The sequence below is a fragment of the Canis lupus genome, chromosome 6, assembly GCF_003254725.2.
Source record: "Canis lupus dingo isolate Sandy chromosome 6, ASM325472v2, whole genome shotgun sequence".
Classification (NCBI taxonomy): Eukaryota; Metazoa; Chordata; class Mammalia; order Carnivora; family Canidae; genus Canis; species Canis lupus.
The window spans coordinates 30847574-30871447 of NC_064248.1; the positions used below are offsets into that span (position 1 = coordinate 30847574).

General features: G+C 40.0%; 1 protein-coding gene across 6 annotated transcripts in view; it reads left to right on the plus strand.

Annotated features, from left to right (window-relative positions):
* Window positions 1-21897, plus strand: part of GSPT1 (G1 to S phase transition 1) — a 40152-nt gene extending 18255 nt beyond the window's left edge. For all 6 annotated transcript variants that reach the window (XM_049111386.1, XM_049111384.1, XM_049111382.1 and 3 more), the window contains exons 6-15: window positions 1685-1762; window positions 4196-4376; window positions 4989-5143; window positions 5344-5484; window positions 6868-6961; window positions 7810-7890; window positions 13724-13897; window positions 15015-15104; window positions 15288-15456; window positions 17189-21897. In XM_049111386.1, coding sequence (XP_048967343.1) covers window positions 1685-1762; window positions 4196-4376; window positions 4989-5143; window positions 5344-5484; window positions 6868-6961; window positions 7810-7890; window positions 13724-13897; window positions 15015-15104; window positions 15288-15456; window positions 17189-17241 — 1216 coding nt within the window. In that variant the 3' untranslated portion in view covers window positions 17242-21897. The remainder of the gene's footprint in view (window positions 1-1684; window positions 1763-4195; window positions 4377-4988; window positions 5144-5343; window positions 5485-6867; window positions 6962-7809; window positions 7891-13723; window positions 13898-15014; window positions 15105-15287; window positions 15457-17188) is intronic.
* Window positions 21898-23874: the final 1977 nt, after the last annotated feature.

Here is a 23874-nt window from a genome sequence, read left to right on the forward strand (position 1 = left end):
GAGTGTCTGACTCTTGGTTCTGGCTCAGGTCATGATCTCAGTTCCTGGGATAGGGCCTTGCATGGGGCTCTGTGCTCATTAAGAAGTCTATGTCTCTCTCCCCTTGTCCCTCTGCCCCTCCCCCCGCTTGTACTCACACTCTCTCTCTAAAATAAATTAATTTGGGCAGCCTGGGTAGCTCAGCAGTTTAGTGCTGCCTTCGGCCCAGGGCATGATCCTGGAGACCCAGGATCGAGTCCCACGTTGGGGTCCCTGCATGGAGCCTGCTTCTCCCTCTGCCTGTGTCTCTACCTTTTTGTCTCCTGTTTCTCATGAGTAACTAAACATTTTTTTTTTTTTTTAAATTTATGATAGTCACACACAGAGAGAGAGAGAGGCAGAGACATAGGCAGAGGGAGAAGCAGGCTCCATGCACCGGGAGCCCGACGTGGGATTCGATCCCGGGTCTCCAGGATCGCGCCCTGGGCCAAAGGCAGGCGCTAAACCGCTACGCCACCCAGGGATCCAATAAACATTTTTTAAAAAATAAAATTAATTAAAAATATTTTTATTCTGAAATAATTTTAGAATTACAGAAAGGTTACAAGAATAGTAACAAAGTTCCCATATACCTTTCATTCAGCCTTTCCTAGTGTTAACATATTAAATAACTGTAGTACACTCCTCAAAACTAGATGGTTAATATTGGTACAGTACTACTAACTAAGCTGTGGCTCTTGAATTTCACCAATTTCTCCTCGAATGTGGTTTTTTGGGTTCTAGAATTCCACCTGGCATTTAGTAGTTCCATCCTCTGGTTCCCTCTTCTCAGTTTTCTCAGCTTGTGACATTGCCGCAGTCTCGTCTTCCACAACTGTCATGAATTTAAAGAGTGCCATTTAGTAGGTTCCTTATTGAGGTGTTTCACAGTTACATTGACGTTATACATTTGGGCAAGAATGTCACACAGGAGATATGTTGTACTCTCCTCAGACCATCCTATCAGGAGTACCTCATGTCAGTTCTCCATGTGAGAACTTTTTTTTTTTTTTTTTAAGGATTTTATTTATTCATGAGAGACACACAGAGGCAGAGACATCAGCAGAGGGAGAAGCAGGCTCCCTCAGGGAGCCTGGTGTGGGACTCAATCCCAGGACCCCAGGATCACGCCCTGAGCCAAAGGCAGACACTCAACCCTGAGCCACCCTGGTGCCCCTCCATATGAGAACTTTACTGCTGATGGTCTTAGCCAGGATTATTTGGTTGATGTGTTGTCTGCCAGGATTCTCCACAGTAAAGTTATTACTTTTCCCCTTTATCTGGAGGGGAGAGAATTTGAGACTATGTAAATATCTTTTCCTCTTAGACTTTCTATGATATCAGCATCCATCAGTGATTCCTGTATTTTATTTATTTTTTAAAGATTTTATTTATTCATGAGAGACACAGAAAGGTGGGGGTGGGTGGCGGCAGACGGAGAAGCAGGCTCTATGCAAGGGGCCTGACCTGGGACTCCATCCCAGGTCTCCAGGATCAGGCCCTGGGCTGAAGGCAGCGCTAAACCACTGAGCCACCCGGCTGTCCAGTTCCTGTATTTTAAAATAGCTGTTTTCTGGAGTTGAATTTCCACTATAAAGAGCTTTAGAGTTGAAATGACTTCACTGAATAATTTGTAATTGTTTACTTCTTTTCCCTTTGTTTCCAGGTATTTGACCGGAATGGTTGACAAAAGGACACTCGAGAAATACGAAAGAGAAGCTAAAGAGAAAAACAGAGAAACTTGGTATAATAAACTTTTATGGCACTATAAATTACTTTTAAGGAAACACTGCCTACTTAATACTATTGTAGTCTACTAAGGTGTAGGTGCATGAGGTCTAAAGTGGTGTCATAACGAAGGAGAAGTTTCCTTTCCCCTTATTCTACAAAGTGGATCAGCTCCTGATGACTTCAAAACTTGTACGGGAGCATTTGAGAACATTCATATGTCTAGTAATACACTTGTTGGATAAATTCTAAACCATCCATTTAATAGGGTCATTACATAACCACTAAAAAATTGCATTTTTGGAATTTATAATACCCAGAAGTGGAGCTTAAGTTACAGTGGAATTTGGAGAGAAAGGAGGTGACATGATAGTACTTAGAATATGATCATTAGGGATCCCTGGGTGGCGCAGTGGTTTGGCGCCTGCCTTTGGCCCAGGGCGCGATCCTGGAGACCCAGGATCGATTCCCACGTCGGGCTCCCGGTGCATGGAGCCTGCTTCTCCCTCTGCCTATGTCTCTGCCTCTCTCTCTCTCTCTGTATGACTATCATAAATAAATAAAAAAAAAATTAAAAAAAAAAAGAATATTATCATTAATGATGTAAATAAACACTGGAAAGAAAAAAGAATGGACAGAATTATTGATAGGGGTTGCCTTTGGTGAGAAAAAGGGTCAGTTTTTTGTTGCTAATCTCACTTTTTTTTTTTTTTAAGTTAGATTTATTTGGGACATTCATGGCTTTTGTTGTTTTTTAAATTGTATTCCTCTGTATTAAGGGAAAAGATCATCATTATACTAAAAAAATGGATTACATACAATGAAATACAGATGATGAGGTAATCTAAAATAACACTTATTCTGAATGGTTTGAACTTACATGAATCATCTTCACATGGCAAAGAAACACTGAAATGATTTTTACCAAGTAACCCATTGCTCCCAAATGGTGGTTACTGGCTTTCACTTTTTTTTTTTTTTTTTTTTTTGGCTTTCACTTTTGAAAACATCCTTAGATAGCTATTATTTGTATTATACTTTGTGCCAGATGATCATAAAAGCTCCCAGTCATATTGACCTTGGTACAAAGTAGTCTTCCTGTGTATGTTGTCAGCTTGTTTTCATAAATACTGTTTGCTTATAGAATATATATAGGTTTGAGGCACCTGGGTGGTTCAGTCATTTGAGCATCTGATTCTCGATCTCAGTTTAGGTCTTGATCTCTCAGGGTCATGAGTTCAAGTCTTGCACTGGGCTCCATGCTGGGCATGGAGCCTCCTTTAAAAAATAAAAGTAAAAAATATATACAGAATTTCTCTGCTATGTAAGAGTAGAGCATTTCTTTGAAACATTGTGTAAACCAAAGTGGCATAAAGCAAAGAAGTGATTGTCATTAGTTTTTATGGAAAAAATTTTTGAGCATTACCAGACCCAGAGAATATTAGGCTTTTCTGATATCTAAGGACTCATCTTACTAAGGGATGTACAGAATAAATGGACATAAAGCACAGATGTTCCCAGACATGGTTCAGAGCAATGGCATTTTGATGCAGAGGTGCTTTGTGTAGTTCCTGGGGAGAGCTGGAAGGGCTTGAGGACGCCACTCTTCACTGCTCAGGGTGCACACTGCTTCTATGATAGCTCGCTGCAGAGCAAACACTGGACGCTATCTGACTCTTAGTTTTGTCTCAGGTCATGATCTCAGTCCTGGGATTGAGCCCTGCATTAAAAAAAAAATCATCTTCAGATGTCTCTGTTAGCAAAAGCAGTTACAATGTAGGTCTTTTGTTTTTTGTTTTTTTTTAATTTGTTTTTCTAATGTAGGTCTTCTGTAAAAGCCAAGTGGTATAATGTGAACTTTAAAAAATCAGGATACCTGTAAATGACTAGATATTTCTAAGAGCTCCAAGTGTTTGAATCATAATAATTCAAATTTTATTCACTCGATTTTAATTTCTACTCAGTCCTATTTGTGATTTTTTTTTTTTTTTTTTTTAAGATTTAATTTATTTATTCATGAGAAACAGAGAGAGGCAGAGACGTAGGCTGTGGGAAGCCGGCTCCATCCTGGGACTCCAGGATCATGCCCTGGGCTGAAGGCAGGCATTAAACTGCTGAGCCACCCAGGTATCCCTTGTGATTTTTTTTTTTTTTTTTTAAAGATTAAAAAAATTTTTAAGTAATCTCTACACCCAACTTTGGGCTCAAACTCACAACCCCGAGATCAAGAGTTGCGTACTCCACCGACTAAAACAACCAAGTGTCCCTGTCCTGTTCCTGATTTAAATGTATGCTGCACATAAAGCTGGATGTCATCAATGTCATCATTATACCTTGGTATAATGTGGTATAAGAATATATACCATTATACCTTGGTATAAAGTGGTAGAAGAATATCATAAAAACATACATTCTTAGCAATCTTAATCTTATTTTAAAATTATTTCAGGTATTTGTCTTGGGCCTTAGACACAAATCAGGAAGAACGAGACAAGGGTAAAACAGTAGAAGTGGGCCGTGCCTATTTTGAAACAGAAAAGAAGCATTTCACAATTCTGGATGCCCCTGGCCATAAGAGTTTTGTCCCAAATATGATTGGTGGTGCTTCTCAAGCAGATTTGGCTGTACTGGTAAGAAAGACCTTTCCAATTCACTTGTGTGGTTGTGAGCAGCCCCATTTCAGTGTTAAGTATTTGAGTTTATCCTCAGAGTTAAAATTGAGGTTGCAATGAGTTATATACAGTCACAAATTTTACTTTTGTCTCACTCATCTGCTCAAATATTTATAATGGGATTCACTTAATGTTTTCTCTACCTCGTCATTATCTATCTATGACTGTCAGATCTCCGTGTCCACTAAATGCCAAGCTGGGTTTGCTTTGTACATACCACATGTGCTGTGGATACACAGCTGAGGGAGAAATTATCTGTTTTCTTAAGGCCTCAGTCATTTTGCAGAGTTTTTGTTTGTTTTGTCACTGTACCAACACTGTCACATACATGTTTGAAACGCAAAATATAAAGGCATACTAGATTTTTTTTTTAAATTGGGGGATCGGAAGAAACATTTACCAAAATCTTAAGCCATTTAGACATTGTGACATTCAAAAGCCTGCAGGGTATAATTAACGTACTTTTATTTTCTTGCAAAAACCTGATAAAACTGAAAGGAAAGCTGTTTCACTGCTCAAGGGCTATATACCTGAGTGTTTAAAAATAAACTGTCGGATTTCTTGGAATAGGTCATCTCTGCTAGAAAAGGAGAGTTTGAAACTGGATTTGAAAAAGGTGGACAGACAAGAGAACATGCAATGTTGGCAAAGACGGCAGGTGTCAAACACTTAATTGTGCTCATCAATAAGATGGATGATCCAACGGTAAATTGGAGCAATGAGAGGTAAGTTTTGCCAGTCTTACTAGATTTTACAGACACGTAAGTGGAATAAAGGATGGTTTTGCTACTGTATCCTTTTTCCCCCTGGGGTTTTTCTTCCCCCCCCCCCCCCTCGGGTTTTTCTTAAACCTTAATTTGTTTAATAATAAAACCAGAGTTCCCTTGCTTTCTATTACAATTGAGTTATTTATAAATATTCATAGATACGAAGAATGTAAAGAGAAACTAGTGCCATTTTTGAAAAAGGTTGGCTTCAATCCCAAAAAGGACATTCACTTTATGCCCTGCTCAGGACTCACTGGAGCGAATCTAAAAGAGCAATCAGATTTCTGTCCTTGGTACACGTAAGTAACCTTTGCTTCTTTTTAGAAAAACTTTACGTCGTTATAAGTAATATCAGAAAACGATAACTGTAAGTAACTGTGGTTTTTAAAAATACCATGACTTTTGCCCATTTTTTAATTGGATTGTCTTTTTGTTACTGTCTTTTCACTTTCTTGATGATATCCTTTGAGGCATAACAGGTTTTAGGATCAACTTGTCAATATGTGTTGATAGGCAGCTGGGATTATTAATAGGGATTATACTCAGTCTGTAGATGAATTTGGGGGGAGCATTGCTATCTTGGCAGTAAAGCTTCCCAATTCCTATACTGTAGTTTTAAAGGGGAAATTAGGGATCCCTGGGTGGCACAGCGGTTTAGCGCCTGCCTTTCGCCCAGGGTGCGATCCTGGAGATCCGGGATCAAGTCCCACGTCGGGCTCCCGGTGCATGGATTCTGCTTCTCCCTCTGCCTGTGTCTCTGCCCCCCTCCTCTCTCTCTCTCTCTCCTCTCTCTCTCTCTCTCTCTCTCTCTCTCTCTGTGTGTGTGTGTGTGTGTGTGTGTGTGTGTGACTATCATAAATAAATAAAATTCTTTAAAAAAAATAAGGGGAAATTATTTTATAGAATCCTGATTTGAGAGCTGGAAAAGTCCTTAGGAATTAAGTAATAGAATGTAGTCATTTTATGGGCTCCTGAGTGGCTCAGTTGGTTAAGCATCTGGCTCTTGATTTCAGCTTGGGTCATGATCTCAGACAATGTTGGGCTCTGCTTGGAGTGCTCAGCTTGGAGTTGGTTTGAGATACTCTATCTCTCTGTCCCTCCCCCTACTCTCTAAACAAATACTATCTAAAAAAAAAAATTCTCTTCCCTCTGCCCCTCCCCCAGTGCTCATGCTCTCTCTCCCTAAAGAAAAAAAAAAAGAATGTAGTTCTTTTATTACAAAATGTAAGCCATTTACTAGAAAATGTTTCTAATTTTAATAAAGTAAGTTGTTGGGGAAGCTTTTTCATTATATTTATAGGCTATTTTGTTATATTTTTGGTTTTCTGAGGAAAGAAGGGCATGAACCGAATAATAAATCAGTTGTATGGGGGGGGCACCTGGGTGGCTCAGTGATTGTTTGCCTTTGACTCAGGTCATGATCCTGGGGTCCTGGGATAAGTCTCACATTGGGCTCCTCACAGGGAGCCTGTTTCTCCCTCTGCCTGTGTCTCTGCCTGTCTCTGTGCCTCTCATGAATACATAAATAAATAAAATCTTTTAAAAAATCAGTTGAATGAGAAGAGTATGTGGGTAGAATGAAAGTATTATAACTGTTTTTCATATAAAGTTACGGTCATGTAACTTCTTAAAATTTTGACATTTATGTTGATTCTCTTTAATGGATATTGTTATGTTCTCAGTGGATTACCGTTTATTCCATATCTGGATAATTTGCCAAACTTCAATAGATCAGTTGATGGACCAATCAGGCTGCCAATTGTGGATAAGTACAAGGTACCCAGAATGTTCAAGAGATTGGGATTTACGGGAGGTGAAATCATTGTTTTGTGTATTAAGTTACAAAACAATCCGAATAACAACATAGCATAGATGTCTCTTAATGTTATTTAGTGGTGTAGATGGATCCTAATTTAGTTTAAGCTGTTTTCTCAGTGAGCCAATGATCATTTTTTAGAGAGAAAGTCCTACAAGTAAAACTGCTGGAGTCAAAGAATTTGCACATTAAAGTTGCTGAATATTGACCAGCAGCCTTCCCAAGTACTGCCCGCAGCATATGAGTGCTGGTTTTATCATAGCCTCACCAATATTAGATGTTAGTCTTTAAAAAATAAGCTTTATTATGTTTAATTTGATTTTCAAAGTGAGTTTTCTTTTTTAAAGGTTTGTCAGTATGTAATATTTGACCTCCTCAAATAATTCTTTCATTAGCTCCATGCTAAATTTCTTAAACAAGTGTTTTTCCAATTTTACACATGAGGAAGCAGGCTTAGATTTTTGAACGAACCAGAATTTAAACAAATAATTGAGATCTTCAGATGTAAAAATTTGTGCTGTTTCTGGTACCAAGGTTTTTTTTTTTTTTTTTTTTTTTTTGGGGGGGTCTTAAAAGATCTTAGACCTACATACTTACTAGTATTACTAGTATTATAATTGCACATATGCTAATGACACAGATAATATATTTTTTACTTAGCTTGTATTTAAGATTAATCCTAACCATTCTACCACTTGAACTAAAGATTTTCTGAGTAAGCCCCATAAGATTTCACTTTGGGTTGTTGAACTATTGTAGAATAGTAACAAAAGTCTGTAACTTAGTTTTTTATTTCAAATTTAAACAGGATATGGGCACTGTGGTCCTGGGAAAGCTGGAATCAGGATCTATTTGTAAAGGCCAGCAGCTTGTGATGATGCCAAACAAGGTAAGAGTTAGTAATGCTCTTTCTCATTTAGACTTTCTTTTGAAAGTATTCTCAAAGAGAACTTTTCAAAAAGTTAAGGGTTTCCATGAAAAGAAACTTTAGGGGGCATCTGGGTGGCTTAGTGGTTGAGCATCTGCCTTTGGCTCAGGTCATGATCCTGGGGTCCTGGCATCTAGTCTTCTGCTTATGTCTCTGCCCCTCTCTCTCTCTCTGTCTCTCATGAGATTTTATTTATTCATGAGAGACAGAGATTGAGAGGCAGAGGGAGAAGCAGTCTCCCCATAAGGAGCCCGATGCAGGACTTGATCCCTGACCCCGGGATCATGCCTTGAGCTGAAGGGAGATAGATGCTCAACTGCTGAGCCACCTAGGATCCCAATAAAATCTTAAAAAAGAAAAGAAAGAAAGAAAGGGAAAGGAGAGGAGAGGAGACTTTAAGATTCAGGATTATGTTTTATTAATGTCAAGTACAAAATTTAGTACAGAAGATATGGTGTGGGGCAGCCCAAGTGGCACAACGGTTTAGCGCTGCCTGCAGCCCAGGGTGTGATCCTGGAGGCCCAGGATTGAGTCCCACGTCGGGCTCCTTGCATGGAGCCTGCTTCTCCCTCTGCCTGTGTCTCTGCCTATCTCTGTGTGTGTGTGTGTGTTTCTCTTGAATAAATGAATAAATAAAAATTAAAAAAAAAACCCACCTTTTTATTTTTTTTATTTTTTTATTTTTAGAACACCTTTAAAAAAGAAGAAGATAGAGTGTTAGAGTTATCCAATGACAGATGGGGAAGGGCCAGTATTAGTACCATGTTAGAGCTAAAAGATGTATCCTCAAGAGAACTTTACCTCCATACTTTTACTGAGATCCTGAGTGGTTCAGTGACTTGTTTCTGTTAACACACTGAATTAGCAAGTGAGGGCAGCCCAGGTGGCTCAGCGGTTTAGCACCTGCCTTCTGCCTGGGGAGTGATCCTGCAGTCCCAGGATCGAGTCCCACGTCAGGCTCCCAGCATGGAGCCTGCTTCTCCCTCTGCCTGTGTGTGTCTTTCACTCTCTTCTCTCTCTCTCTTCCTCTCTCTCTAAGAATAAATAAAATCTTAAAAAAAAAAAAAAAAAAAAGAATTAGCAAGTGAGTCCAGGATGAAAACTCAGGCTTAATCATGATATAATTCATTTTCTTTTTTTTCCCTTAAAATTAAAATTTTTATTTTTATTTTTTAAAATATTTTTATTTATTTTCTCATTAGAGACACAGAGAGGCAGAGACACAGGCAGACTCCATGCAGGGAGCCTGACGTGGGACTCGATCCTGGGTCTCCAGAATCAGGCCCTGGGCTGAAGGCGGCGCTAAACCGCTGAGCCACCCGGGCTGCCCAAAATTTTTATTTTTTTTTAAGATTTATATATTTGAGAGAAAGAAAGCATGAGCGGGGGAGGAGCAGAGAAAGCGGGACAAGCAGACTCCCCACTGAGCAGGGAGCCTGATATGGGGCTTGATTCCAGGACCCTGAGATCATGACCTGACCTAAAGTCAGATGCCCCTGCTTTCTTTTTTTTTTCTTGTATTATTATATTGGCTACTATAAAATGTGCCCAATTTATAGTCCTAATCTGTTTTGAGAGAAGAGAATTTGCCTTTATCATAAATGGGTCCCTAATCTTCCTATCTTTTTGTAATTTATTATTGGAGAGGGTTTTATTAAAACCTGTAAAGTCTCCATTGAACTTACCTTTGTGTTATTTTTGGCTGCTCAGTTGCTGATAATTACAGACATATTACTTGAGAAACCGTTACCTATTTTCCAAAAGGGCCTTCTCACAGCTTCTGAGAGGTTTTTTTTTTTTTTTTTTTTTAAGATTTTACTTATTTATTCATGAGAAACACAGAGAGAAAGAGAAGCAGAGACACAGACAGAGGGAAGAACAGGCTCCATGCAGGGAGCCCGACGTGGGACTCGATCCCAGGTCTCTAGGATCTGGCCCTGGGCCAAAGGTGGTGCCAACCGCTGAGCCACCCGGGCTTCCCTCTTCTGAGATATTTATGTAGGAAAGCAGACCTCTGCCATCAGAACCTCCAAATAGTGGGGCATCTGGTGACTCAGTCATTTTGAGTGTCAGGGTCGTGGGATACAGCCCTGCATGGGGCTCTGCCCTCAGCATGGAGTCTGCATCTTTCCTTCTCTCTGCCCTTCCCCCACTTGTGCATATTCTTTCTCTCCATAATAAATAAGTAAACCTTTTTAGACCAAAACCAAACAAAAAACCTCCATATAGAGATTTTGTTAGATTTCAGTGAGAATGTCTTCACCAGTCCTCAATCCAGGCACAGTAAATAAGAAAAGGTATCCATCGTCAGTGTAAGGTTTAGGTATAATTGGCATCTTACAAATTATACTTTGAGGTTTTTTGATGCCTTATTCACTGGAGATTAGAGTAGCCTATCATAGGATCTTTTTACTAAGGTATTTATAGCTGCAACTGGAAGGTCATTGGCAATTGAATGAAAATGCTTATCATGAATCCTAGTTCATAGGGCAGTCACAGAAGTAGTTTGGTCATGGTGATGGAAGGAAGGCAGATTGGGGGTTGCAAGAGGCTAGGGGATGAAGAATAAGGAGTGACCTGAATGAAGGCACAGTTTCCTTTGGGATGATGAGGATGTTTTGAAACGAGATACTGGTATTGGTTGTATAATATTGTGAATGCCAACCAGATGCCATGGAGTTGTAATATGTAAAATATTTGTAAAAGGTAAATTTTATATGAGTGTTCTACCACAATAGAAAGAAAAGTACAATTCACTAAGAGCAAGTGGACTGAGTGCCAGGCTAGACTAGTTACAGCTTTTCTGCGGGAGCTGGGACTTAATACTGATGACCAGGCAGGTCAGTGTAGCCTTGCCTGCAGCTGGTAGGCAAGCCTTGATGACTCAGTTCTTGTTAGTCCTGCTGAGTCTCAGTGGAATGGAATTAAATATTTTAAGAGACTCAGATGCCAAACTATCTTAGGATAAAAAATTAATGGGTAGGTAACCTACGAAATAGGAGAAAGTAATTGTATATCATAAATCTGATAAGGGGTTAAATCCAGAATATATCAAGAACTATAACTCAACCACAAAATTAACAACCTGACTAAAAAATAAGCAAGGGACTGAAACATTTCTCCGAAGATGTGCAAAGAGCCAACAAGCATATGAAAAGATCTCATCTCTAATCATTAGGGGAATGCAAATGAAAGCCACAACGAGATAACACCTCGTACCCATCAAAAAAACAAAATAACAGATGTTGGTGAGGATGTGGAGAAATTGGAACTGTGGGTGAGAATGTAAAACTGCACACCGCTGTGGAAAACATAATGATGTTTCCTCAGAAAAATTTAAAAATGGAATAATTATATGATCCAGCAGTATCACTTCAGGATATGTGCCCAAAAGAATGGAAAGCAGACCTCAGAACCCATGTTCATAATAGCATTATTCACACAAGCTAAATGGGGAAGCAACCTATCATGTCAATTGATGGATAAGTAGATAAACAGAATGTGATATATCCATACAGTGGAATATTATTCAGCCTAAAAAGGAAGGAAATTCTGACCCATGGTACAACATGAACGTCAAGGGCATTGTGCTAAGTGAATTAATAAGCCAGTCACAAAAAGATAAATAATGTATGATTCCACAATTTTTTTTTTTTTTTTTAAGATTTATCTTGAAGGGGAAGAGGGAGACAGAGCCTTAAGTGGACTCTGTGCTGAGTGCAGAGTCCCAACGCCGGGCTTGATCTCATGACCCTGAGATCACGACCTGAGCCAAAACCAAGAGTCAGTCATTTAACCAACTGAGCCACCCAGGCGCTCCTATGATTCCACTTTTGTGAGGTACTTAGAACAGGCAAAATCCTCATTACCTTTCATAAACCAAGAGAATTTGTTCTGTCTTAATTTTTGAAACTATGGATTAATTAAAAGATTAGAGTAACTATTGTACTTAGCCAGAGAAGACCGCGTTTGGAGAGAGGGATTGTTATACTAGATTGGGCAAAAAGTAGTTTACAGTACTTGCTTAGTTTGTCTATGGGGGAACTCCTGGTTTCTGCCCTTTTGTCCTGTTACTGGAAAGAATTTAGCTAACAAATATGGCTCTGTTTCACTTCTTGGAATGAACTTCAGTAGGTATCAGTAAGGTATAAGCTGCCTTTTGGGAAAGGAGACCATTATTGGTGAAGAGGGGAGAGACTACTAGAGGTTAACAAGTGACAGACTGTAGAATTCTGGAGGATAACGATTCTGGATTCTCCACTGTTTATCTACCAGCGTGAAATAGTTTATTTTGTCATGAGGGCTGTTTATTTGTGGTATGTGTTTTAACAATATGAATTTCCAAGGGAAGAAATGGAGTAAAATAAGGGAGCACTTGTGGGTATTGCTTTTAACATGTTCTACCATCTCTATGCTTTTTTTTTAATAATTGGTAAAATAATGTAAATTTTACCATTAGTGGGATCTCTGGGTAGCACAGCAGTTTGGCGCCTGCCCTTGGCCCAGGGCGTGATCCTGGAGACCCGGGATCGAATCCCACATTGGGCTCCCGGTGCATGGAGCCTGCTTCTCCCTCTGCCTGTGTCTCTGCGTCTCTCTCTCTCTCTCTGTGACTATCATAAATAAATAAAAATTTTAAAAAAAATTTAAAAAAAAATTTTACCATTAGTGACATTTATTAAGCTTCACAGTCATCACCACTATGAGGTTCTAGAACATTTTCATCACTCCAAAGGAAACCCTGTACCCATTAAATAGTCTGTGTTTGTTTGTTTGTTTGTTTGTTTATTTATTTATTTTTAAATTTTTATTTACTTATGATAGTCACAGAGAGAGAGAGAGACGCAGAGACACAGGCAGAGGGAGAAGCAGGCTCCATGCACCGGGAGCCCAATGTGGGATTCGATCCCGGGTCTCCAGGATCGCGCCCTGGGCCAAAGGCGGGTGCCAAACCGCTGCGCCACCCAGGGATCCCGTCTGTGTTCTTTTAAAGCTTAATTGTTCACGTATCTTTTGAGAAGCACATTCTTCAGATATTTGGAATTGATGGGTAATAGAAGCTGTGCTATTAAATCCTAGAATCTAATCATAATAACGACATTCGTAAAATTAAAATCTAGATGTTAGACTTAATGTTTTAATTTTGAAAAGATAAGGCAAATGCTAGTTTATACTGTGTTCAATTTGGAAATTATTAGGATATGATATTAAGCCAAATTAATATTTTATTTTTTATTTTTTAAAATAAATTTATTTTTTATTGGTGTTCAATTTGTCAACATATAGAATAACACCCAGTGCTCATCCCGTCAAGTGCCCACCTCAGTGCCCGCTACCCAGTCACCCCCACCCCCCCAAATTAATATTTTAATTGGCAGTTCATATTTCTAGGATATGATTTTCATTAAGTTCATGTCATACAAATGTAATGAAGTTTCATATTCAAGTAAGTGTTTTGGCTAATACATGACCTCAGAAAAATGTGACCTGCAAGTCTTTAAATGAACATTCAGGACAGCCCCGGTGGCGCAGCGGTTTAGCGCCGCCTGCAGCCCGGGGTGTGATCCTGGAGACCCGGGATCGAGTCCCACGTCGGGCTCCCTGCATGGAGCCTGCTTCTCCCTCTGCCTGTGTCTCTGCCCCCCTCTCTCTCTCTCTGTCTCTCTCATAAATAAATAAATAAAAATCTTAAAAAAAAAAAAAATGAACATTCAGATCACTTCATGTTCTGCTGAGCAGTGAATGTCAGAAATCCTCCAGGCTTGCATTTATTGTTTTGTTTTGTTTTTTTAAGCACAATGTGGAAGTTCTCGGAATCCTTTCTGATGATGTAGAAACTGATTCTGTAGCCCCAGGTGAAAACCTCAAAATCAGACTGAAAGGAATTGAAGAGGAGGAGATTCTTCCGGGATTCATACTTTGTGATCCTAATAATCTTTGTCATTCTGGACGCACATTTGATGCCCAGGTAAACTAGTTATTGTAATTGAGTGATCTCTACTGTCTAAATGAAATTAGAATTTAAATCCCTTTTGTCCTGATTGGTGACATACCACTGTGTAGGGGGGGAATTGAAATCCTACCGTATTACGACAACCATGATGTAGATCTCACACATGAGGTCTTTAAGAGGTGGTATTTTTTATAAGTTCCTTTTTATTTTATTTGTTTATCTACTTCATTGGTTTTGAAGTAGGCTCCACATCCAATGTGGGGCTTGAACTCACAACCCCGAGATTGAGACACATGCTCTACTGACTGAGCCAGCTAGGCACACCACGTTCCTTTTGAATTTTGCTCAAGGTGTCTTTCCCCTGAAATAGAACACAGTTGCCTTGGAAATCAGGGTGTGTCTGCTCATTCAGGGTAAGTACCTTTCTAGACAGGAAAACACAATTTCTCTGTTATTAGCAACCTGACTTCCACAGAAGAATAACAGAGTTGATGATTGGTGTAGCTCAGAATTTTTGAGTTCTGTAACCAGCTATGATGACAAGTTAGATTTTGATGCTTGGATACAAGGTTGTCTACTTTTTTTTTTTAAGATTTTATTTATTTTTTCATGAGAGACACAGAGAGAGAGGCAGAGACACAGGCAGAGGGGGAAGCAGGCTCCATGCAGGGAGCCCCATGCGGGACTGGATCCCGGGACCCCAGGGTCACACCCCGGGCCGAAGGCAGGTGCTAAACTGCTGAGCCACCCAGGGATCCCCAAGGTTGTTTACTTTTACTGGATCTTAGATATTGAAAACTGGATAAAATTATGAGAAGTTCACATCTGGAACAAAACAAAAGTAGCTGTAGTGGCAGTGATTACCTTAAATTCTTAGGAAGAAAGAGGCTTCTCAGAGAAGAATGAGTCTGCCTGATAGGTTTCTAAAGTTTGGGTCTGGCCAAGAAGATAAGTAGGGTAAGGATATCAGAGTTCATGCTTGGATATCAGGCGACCTGACCCAGCACTTCTAATTCAAAAATAACTTAAGTTGAGACTGAGTTCCATATTCTTGTGGTACTATATGGCACTAGAGAACATTCAGTTCTTTTTTTACCCCACGGATAAAGATGTGAATTTTTTTGTTTGACAGATAGTGATTATAGAGCACAAATCCATCATCTGCCCAGGTTATAATGCGGTGCTGCATATTCACACCTGTATTGAGGAAGTCGAAATAACAGTGAGTCTTAATTAATTAACAGTGAGTCTTTAATTAAGTTAATTGGGGTTTTTTGTTTATGTATGTGTTTAAAGACTATCTTGATAATTTCTGATCGGCAACAGTAATGTACTCTTATTTGTACTCCTTGTCCTAAAGATTCTCTTATTTGGCATTCTGATCTCCTCCCTTTTTCTTGGCTAGGCCTTAATCTGCTTGGTAGACAAAAAATCAGGAGAAAAAAGTAAGACTCGACCCCGTTTTGTGAAACAAGATCAAGTATGCATCGCCCGCTTAAGGACAGCAGGAACCATCTGCCTTGAGACCTTTAAAGACTTCCCTCAGATGGGGCGCTTTACCTTAAGAGATGAGGGTAAGCATTTACACTGCTGCCTAGTAGCATCTCTAGGATGCGAGTTTGTTCCATCCAAGTACGGTGCACGTCACAAGTTCATAGAAAACTTGGATGCGTGTTCTGTATTATGTTCCTGTAATAAATGTTTCATGAGTTGAGTGGTTTGAACAGACAGAACCGACCATGCATTGTAACAGTATGCTGTAGATTAAGAATCTTAATTTTGATAATTTGCAAGTAGTGGGCTTTGAGAGTTATTTTATTTACTAAATGAGACATTTCTATGGTGAAATCCTTTGTACTATGTGTGCTTAAAGCCCATCTTGAAGGGCTTAAGCCTGTAAGGCAAGTTTTCGCCATGCAAGCCTCCGAAGTAGAAACCTTGGCATTTTTGTGGTCAGGAGACACTTTAAAATCAAATATAATAAACATTCACTACACTGATGTCGGGAGCATGAAACACATACATTAATGGTCTGTTAGCACCTGATTTTTTTTTTTTTTTTTCAGAAGCACCTGATTTTTATACAGGTTTATTTAATGTTACGTTTTTTTGTGTGGGTGTCCATTTCTCCCTAGTTCTGAGTGAATCTGAACAGCTCTGCTTTTTCCTATGTTGTGGCCATGAAACTTTTGGTAGCAGGAAAACAAAGTGGCTCTTATTAAATGTTTCTCTGTGGATCATTAATATTTCTAACTTAGATAACTATTTTAAGAGTGTGGAAAGTGTTACATTAAAACATTGTGGTTCAGTTGAAATATAGAATCAGCACCTCACGTGTTCATTCCATTTCTGTTCTACAGAAAACTTACTCTGGGTCTCCTGCACGTCAGGAGCTGTGACAAGCACTACACCTCCTCCACCTTATTTCAGAGGAATCTGTACAGAGACAGTATTTACTTTATTTTGAAGTCCTTATCTTAAAAATCTTCTTGGTAATGGCAAACCTGGTTACTTGGGTTTGTCCTGTTAACTTAACAAAATGAGAAACTTAGTTACCAATTAGAACCTGACAAAATCCGGTGGATAGAAAGTAGCAAGAATGTTTAATCCCAGAGTTGTTTTTTTCCTAAAAGGTAGCTTGGCCTTTTAGGTTTTTCACATGACCTTGTGGTATTTCTACCCTTTATAATAAATAGAACTGAGAACTCCTCCTTCACATCTTTATTGAGTTCATGTATATACCTTGAAATGGATTTGTTTTAAGTGTACAGTTTAATGAATTTAATCTATTTACAGGGTTGTACAACCATCACCACATTTTATATTTAGAACACATAGAACATCTAAAAAAACTCCTATACCTGTTTACAGTCACTTGGTGTTCCTATCCCTAGCCAACCACAGATCTTTCTCTGTTTGCCTTTTTTGGGCATGCCATATAAATAGAATCATACAATTTGTGGTCTTTAGTGTCTAGTTTTTTAAACTTGGCATGTAATTAGTTCTTTTTTATTGCCAAATACTATTCCGTGGTTCGGACATTCCACATTTTACTTGTCCAGGCTTAGGTTTGTGATATAGGAAAGGATAAGCTTCTTTTCAGCTCCCCCTACCCTCTAGAGACCCATTTATTAAAAGACACCTACTAAGAAATCATGACTTTGGTGGAAGAGCCAGTTAATTAGTATTTACATTGTGGACAATAATTTTATGATTTAAAAAATAATAAGCTTGAATACCTTATGTAGCCTTGCTGTTAACTACTGAAAAGGGTTTTTGTTTCTGTTTTTTAAATTTCATTTCTAGGTAAAACCATTGCAATTGGGAAAGTTCTGAAACTGGTTCCAGAGAAAGACTAAGCATTTTCTTGATGACCCTGCACAATACTGTGAGGAAAATTGACTGCAAAAGCCTACTTCACACCGCCTTCTCTTATTTTCTGCCCATTGACAAACTTCTCCCCATATTTTGCAAAGACAAAATCCACAGCAAAAGTCCACATTATGTCAGCTTTCTCATATTGAGAGCTCTGCTATGCCACTGTTGAATTTTCCCCCAAATTTTTTTCCTTCCCCTCCCAAACTCTGCTTCCTTGGACAGATTTGGCAATAGCTTTGTAAGTGATGTGGACACAATTGCCTACAATAATGAAAACTTACAGGAATTTTTTTATTTTTCATTTTCCCCTTAGGCATACTTAGTCTTTTTTTCCCCCCAGGCAGATCATTCTGAGTGTGCGAGTGTGTGCACATGTTATAGAGACAACTACCATGTTAATAAAATATTCAATTTGAAATCCTTTTCGGTATTTGAATTGCTTTTGAATAACGTTTTTTATCTGGATGTAACATTGTTGCATTAGCTTTTTAACTTACCAAGTAATTGAGTACATTTTATGACTTGGACTTTTCTAAACTCTTCCCTCCCCACTACTTTAAATGAGGCATTTCCAAACGCTGTGCAAGTTTGTATAAAGGAAAGCGTTAGTTTGGCCCCTTCCTTTGGTGGTTAGTGCATATGTCCAATCAAACACCTGTATGGCGCTGGGACGCTGCTGTAGTAGTAGGTCTGCCAGCTGTTTCCTGCCAATTTATATTCAACACGGTTTCTTCAACACAGTAGGCTGTTTTAAAAAAGAACAGTGTACTGTCATTTTTATTAGTAAAATGTAACAAAAGTACCCCTACAGAAAATTCCATTACCGTGTTAAATTAGTGGGATTTGCAATAAAGCAAGCATGTTGAGACCTGGCAGAAATGCCTCCTTTAGCATTTATAAGAGCTGCATGCATCTAGTATGAAAACTATCCATTGCAAGTGCCAGTTCTGCAAATTACTCCTTTACTATTTGTATCAGTAATTTTAAAGGCTGGATGATTCTTGCTGGTTTAAAGCTAAATCTCATCCGGCCACTAAAGGAACACCTATTTAGAACCATCCAAATCTGCACAGACTAAAGTTAACAGTGATGTGTAGAATCAAGCACAGTATCGAAGTTTTTCTCAGTTACTTGAAATTGACTGTTTTCTTAAAGCTGAAATTTGCTAAACTGTTATTTGGACGAACCACAATGGAGCATGGCTGTGGTTTTTAGACTGAAGGCTGACTTTCTACTATAACTGACAGGACTTTGAAATTTTTAATGAGAATGAGTGGGAAATGGAAGAGCCACTTTTTGGGTTTATTGGACGGCCCCCCTTGATTTTGAGGGATATCATGTATCAAAGACGGCCTCTTTTAGACTGTGGTTTATCTCTAAATAAGATACTTTTGTAATTGTACATTTAATGACAAGTCCCTTCCCTCAGAAAAGAAAAGCCTAGTCAGACTGTTTCCAGTCACAAAGCATAAAACAATCTAATCCTGTTCTCTTAACTATAGAATTACCATTCATTTCATGAATGGTGCTATATCTTATGGACAGAGCAAAGTTATTGTCCTACAGCTTCCTATAACTATACTCACGGCTATTAAATTGCATGAAATTTAGCTAAATTTTATTATGTCAGCAAAATCTCTGGGCTTTTATTTTTCTGGGAAATACGGGAGCTTTAATCAGTACATAATGACTCTTTTTGTACTTCCAAGTTAATAGGAACAAAATAGCAATTGCTTGGATTTTAATGAATCTTTAAAAGCTCAAGAGTTGTTGAAATTATTTCCAAAAATAGATTTCCATTTTTAAATCGAGCATATTTTTAAAAACCAGTTCTGTTTGCTATTAAAACATTTACAATTTTAGAATATTATGTGCATGTTGCCAAGACTCCAGCAAAACGACATGGATACCAACTGTAAAGGGTCTAGCTCTAAAATAGAAAAGATTATGAAATATAAATTTCATTGGATTCTTTTACACATTTGTGCAAATGATTACTTAATCATGAAAAAAAAAACGCACTGTTAAATATGGGCTTGGAAGTTCTTTAGGAAGTATTCTCAGAATTGATGCATTTTAACTCCTAGTTCACCCTGGCTGGTGATCTGGATGAGGAAATTCAGTGTCTGGCGTGAACTGGCAGCATGTGATGCTGGGCCTCTGCAGAGAGCAGTGCAAGGTCCTGTGCTGATGGACTGTGGGTGTGGCTGACAGTGCAAACGTAGGCTGACTGGCTGCAGATGAGGGTAATATGGACCCAAACGTTTCTTCCTCCAGCTTTAGCATAGATCTTAGAATCTAGACTTAGAATCACAACTTTCTTTGCATCTTTTTACTTTAATGTTCTGTATACAACTGTCATGCTAGATTATTTATAGTTTTTTAAATTAATGAATTGAGAATAAAGGTATCATTAATGAACATCTGAAGTAATTGCCACTTTAAACCTTTACTGCTGTGGGAGAGGGGAAAATACAGCATCTATTTCTTGTTTTTAATTTGCAAAAAGGACTTATATCCAGCGAAAACCAATGTAAAATCAAACCAGAAGAGTTGGACTGAGTATGTATTGCCATGAAATTAAGTGACAAATAGTAAAGTGTTCTTGAATACTTAAGCCCTTGTATATTTCTTTGTTTGGAACTGAAAGTCTTGAAATATGTGATAACTGAATGTAAAAACTCTGTAAATTGTTAAAGTACAGGTGGTTCACTGTAACAAGAGGGAACTCGTACTTGCCTGCTAGTTCCCTAAGCGACAAGAACTGCGTTCTCAGTGTGGGATGGACTTTCAAGGGGGTGCAGTCGGACAGTCCCTGGCACCCTCTCAGCTCAAGTGCTGCAGAGATGTGGGGTCATGCTTTCAATCAGATGCAGTTTTGCAACCCAAGAAAAAGGCGGACCTATGGTCAAAAACTGCTTCCATGACGAACTCTTGAAAAAAAGTCAGCTAAACTCCCTGGCATCTTCAGGAAGACTTAGTCACAGCTGTCACTACCCCAAGGTCTGTGATGACTGTCCCATGGGGCAGCACTTCAGCTTCTCTCCTCGTTGGCACGGACTTCCTCACAGGCCGCCACCACGTGAAAGGTGGCTTCGTGGCTCTGGGGACAGATGTAAGGTAGCCGAAGGGCAAATAGTTTTTACGACAACTCTAAACATCAGGCGACTCTGAACCCTTGGAAACTTTTGAAAATTGTGGTCATTGCACTCCAGCGGCCTGGAGAACGACGCAACGTTCTGTACAGTGTTGGCCTACCTTATCAGAGTAAACGTGCCATTAATCCTCTCACAGACACACGCGAGGTAGACAGCAATCAGCAGGATTCAGGGGACGATTTTCTGTCTCCAGATAACATGGCTTCTATTTCCTCCCGCTAACTTTTCAGTGATTCTAGCAAAATGCCATCTGATATATTCATGCTTTGTTTCTTTAGAGATCTTGCCATGGCAGCAGCTTGTGAAATAAATGTAATTATACATGCACAACTCAAAAGACTTATTACTAGGTTTAAATTTAGCAGTCAGTTGGTTATATTAGATTTCCTAGTAAGTGGAATAGGGACTGTTTGTTTTTTTTTTCCCGTGATAGTTCAGTGGATTCCATTTGAACCAATTTACTGCCAGAATTCAGGTCGGATAGATTGGTTCAACTTGTGATGGTTTTGGTTCTAGGATAGTCTTGATTTTCAGGATCCTGGAACATACTGAGTCTTCCCTTCAATAAATACACTTTTCACATACCTCTAATCTTATGCTTCCTTGAAACAGTAATCTGCTAGCTGAGTTGTTTACTAGGGAATGTTCTAAGGGCCCGGAGGTGTGGGAGTGGAGATTAGAACCTTGACGTTCTCCAACATAAGGGAAAAGCAGGTAGGCACCATGTCTGATTAGGCAGAAAATTGGGATTTCTCGAGCAGCCCCTAGAATGGGAACCGTCTTTTCTGCCTCACCACACATGCCACTGTGCCCTTTAAAACTTAACACGGAAACCTCAGATTTGTGGACGGCAAAGGTGGAATGATGTTTTGTGCTTCCTGAGGCTTCCCTCTGCCAGGCACATTCGCTTAGCGCTCCAGATGTCAGCCCGAGTCCCTGCTACCTCCTTTCCTGCCGCCCGGGAAGAGTGTGCTGGAGCTGAGCTCCTGCGCTCCTCCGGTGACCATCCTCGTGCTTCAGGTGACCAAGGTCAGCCCCGAGGGCCTGTCTACTTTAGGGACTCCCCAGGGAGCCACTCTCGGAAGTCAACCCACCTTAGTTACCTAGTTTGTTCTGCTCTAAAGGAAATGTGGATCTCTCTCAGGCCAGGACTTAGTGACTAGTTTTTACTAGAACAGCATAGGTCAATACCTAGGCTCTTTTTTTTTTTTTTAAACAAAAAAACCCAGAGAATTCAAGGGAAGGGAGTAGCTCTGCTGAGGTTCTGAACCTAATTCCAAAGTATGGCAGACTAGGTAGGAGCTGTGGGGATCCAAGGTCAAGAAACCTTTTTCTTATGATTTGTAGCTACCTACTGTGCCTGACTTGGTGCCTGTGTGAGGATGAAGCCCTTAGCCGCTCTTGCAATTATTCACATGACTGAAGTTAAAAGAACTTGCTTTTGTAATAACAATAAAAATTGTCATCTTCCCTTTTGAAGGACTTGTCTGTCTGTTTACAGTCTCCTGTACTGTATCATGCCCGAGGGCCTCAGTGGTCCTCTGTTCAGTTCCTGATTGGGAACAGGTACCAGCTGGGTTCCTGCTGGGTCAGGTACCAGCACCATCTCCCAGTGGATCTGGAGGGATCTAATGAGCCGGATCACGTGAGGGACTGACAAATGCGTGGTCTCCCTGCACATGGTATGCAAAGCTTTGTACAGTCTTATGTGAGCTTGCTTGCTTGTTTTTTTTGTTTTTTTTGTTTTTTTTTTTTTAAGATTTATTTGATAGAGCAGATGCAGGGGAGAGGGAGGCAGAAGAGTAAACTCACTGAACTTGTCGCCCCATGCGGGGCTCCATCTCAAGACCCTGAGATCACAACTTGAGCCAAAACCAACGGTCAGAGGCTTAACTGACAACTTCCAGGGGCCCTGTAGGTGACTGAGTCTTAACAACCACCACACAGGGCAGCCCCGGTGGCTCTAGCAGTTTAGCGCCGCCTTCAGCCCGGGGCCTGATCCTGGAGTCCCGGGATCGAGTCCCAAGTCAGGGGACTCCCTCTGCCTGTGTCTCTGCCTCTCTCTCTCTGTGTGTGTGTGTCTCTCATGAATAAGTAGATAAAAAATTTTAAAATCTTTAAAAAAAGTTTAAAAAAAAAAAAAAACACCAAACAGGTGAGAGGTGCTTAATAGCTGTATCACAGGGGTGCCCTAATAGAAGTAAAATCTTAAAAAAAAAATAGCTGTATCACAGTATGTGGCTTTATGTGAACAGAGTTGGGGAGACATTGGTGATTCTGTCTCAAGTACTACTCTCTCTATTCAGGGTTTTCCTTTTAAAGATTTATTTGTTTATTCATGAGACACAGGCAGAGGGAGAAGCAGGCTGCCTGCGGGAGCCTGATGAGGGACTCGATCCTAGGATCCCGCCCTGAGCCACCCAGGTGCCCCTATATTCAGGATTTTTAATAGTGATCAAGAAGCCAAATACTTAAGGACAAGAAATGAATAGTAGGGAGGGGCAGCCCGGGTGGCTCAGCATTTTGGTGCCTGCCTTTGGCCCAGGGCATGATCCTGAAGACCGGGATCGAGTCCCACGTCGGGCTCCCTGCATGGAGCCTGCTTCTCCCTCTGCCTCTCTCTCTGTTTCTCATGAATAAATAAACAAAATCTTCAAAAAAAAACAAACAAACCAGAAATGGTAAACAGGCCGTATACACTGTAGGTGGGCTGACAGCAGTATAATCCTGCGTCCTTTTATTGCATGAGTTCGTATGAGTTATTGCATAAACCATCCTAGGTGAAAGGAATCACTTCAAGGTTTTGATCGTGTCTGTGGTAGAGGTGTTTGACATTCACTGGAGTCTTGGCTCACAACTTGTCAGCTAGTTAACAGAAGGGAGGGAGTCCATTTTTTTAAGATTCTATTTATTCATCAGAGACACAGAGAGGCAGAGACACAGGCAAAGGGAGAAGCAGGCTCCATGCAGGGAGCCCAATGCGGAACTCGATCCCGGGCCTCCAGGATCACGCCCCGAGCTTAAGGCTGCCCTAAACCGCTGAGCCACCGGGGCTGCCCAGAGGGAGTCCGTTTTACAAGAGTTCACAAGTGGTTCTGATTAACCACAGTAGTTAACCACACTCTTCTACTCTTCAGTGACTAGGTCTCCAGCCCTGCCCATCAACCCTGTGCTCTAAGCGTGCCAGGACATGAGCCACATGTAGGCACTGTACTGCGGTGGGTAGACGGACCAGGGGATCTCACGCATCACGGCCCTTGGAAGCAGTTTCAGAGACTCGCATTCTTCCAATCAATGCATAATAAAGCAGAAAACCAGCATCAGTACCTCGGACACGGTAGCTCTGTAGTGAAGAACTACAGACCCTATCTAGTAGAATAAATGATGACCAAGTTACAGTATTTTCATTTAAAAAGACTTTCAGGAAAAAAACACTGGTCTTTTTGACCATGGGGA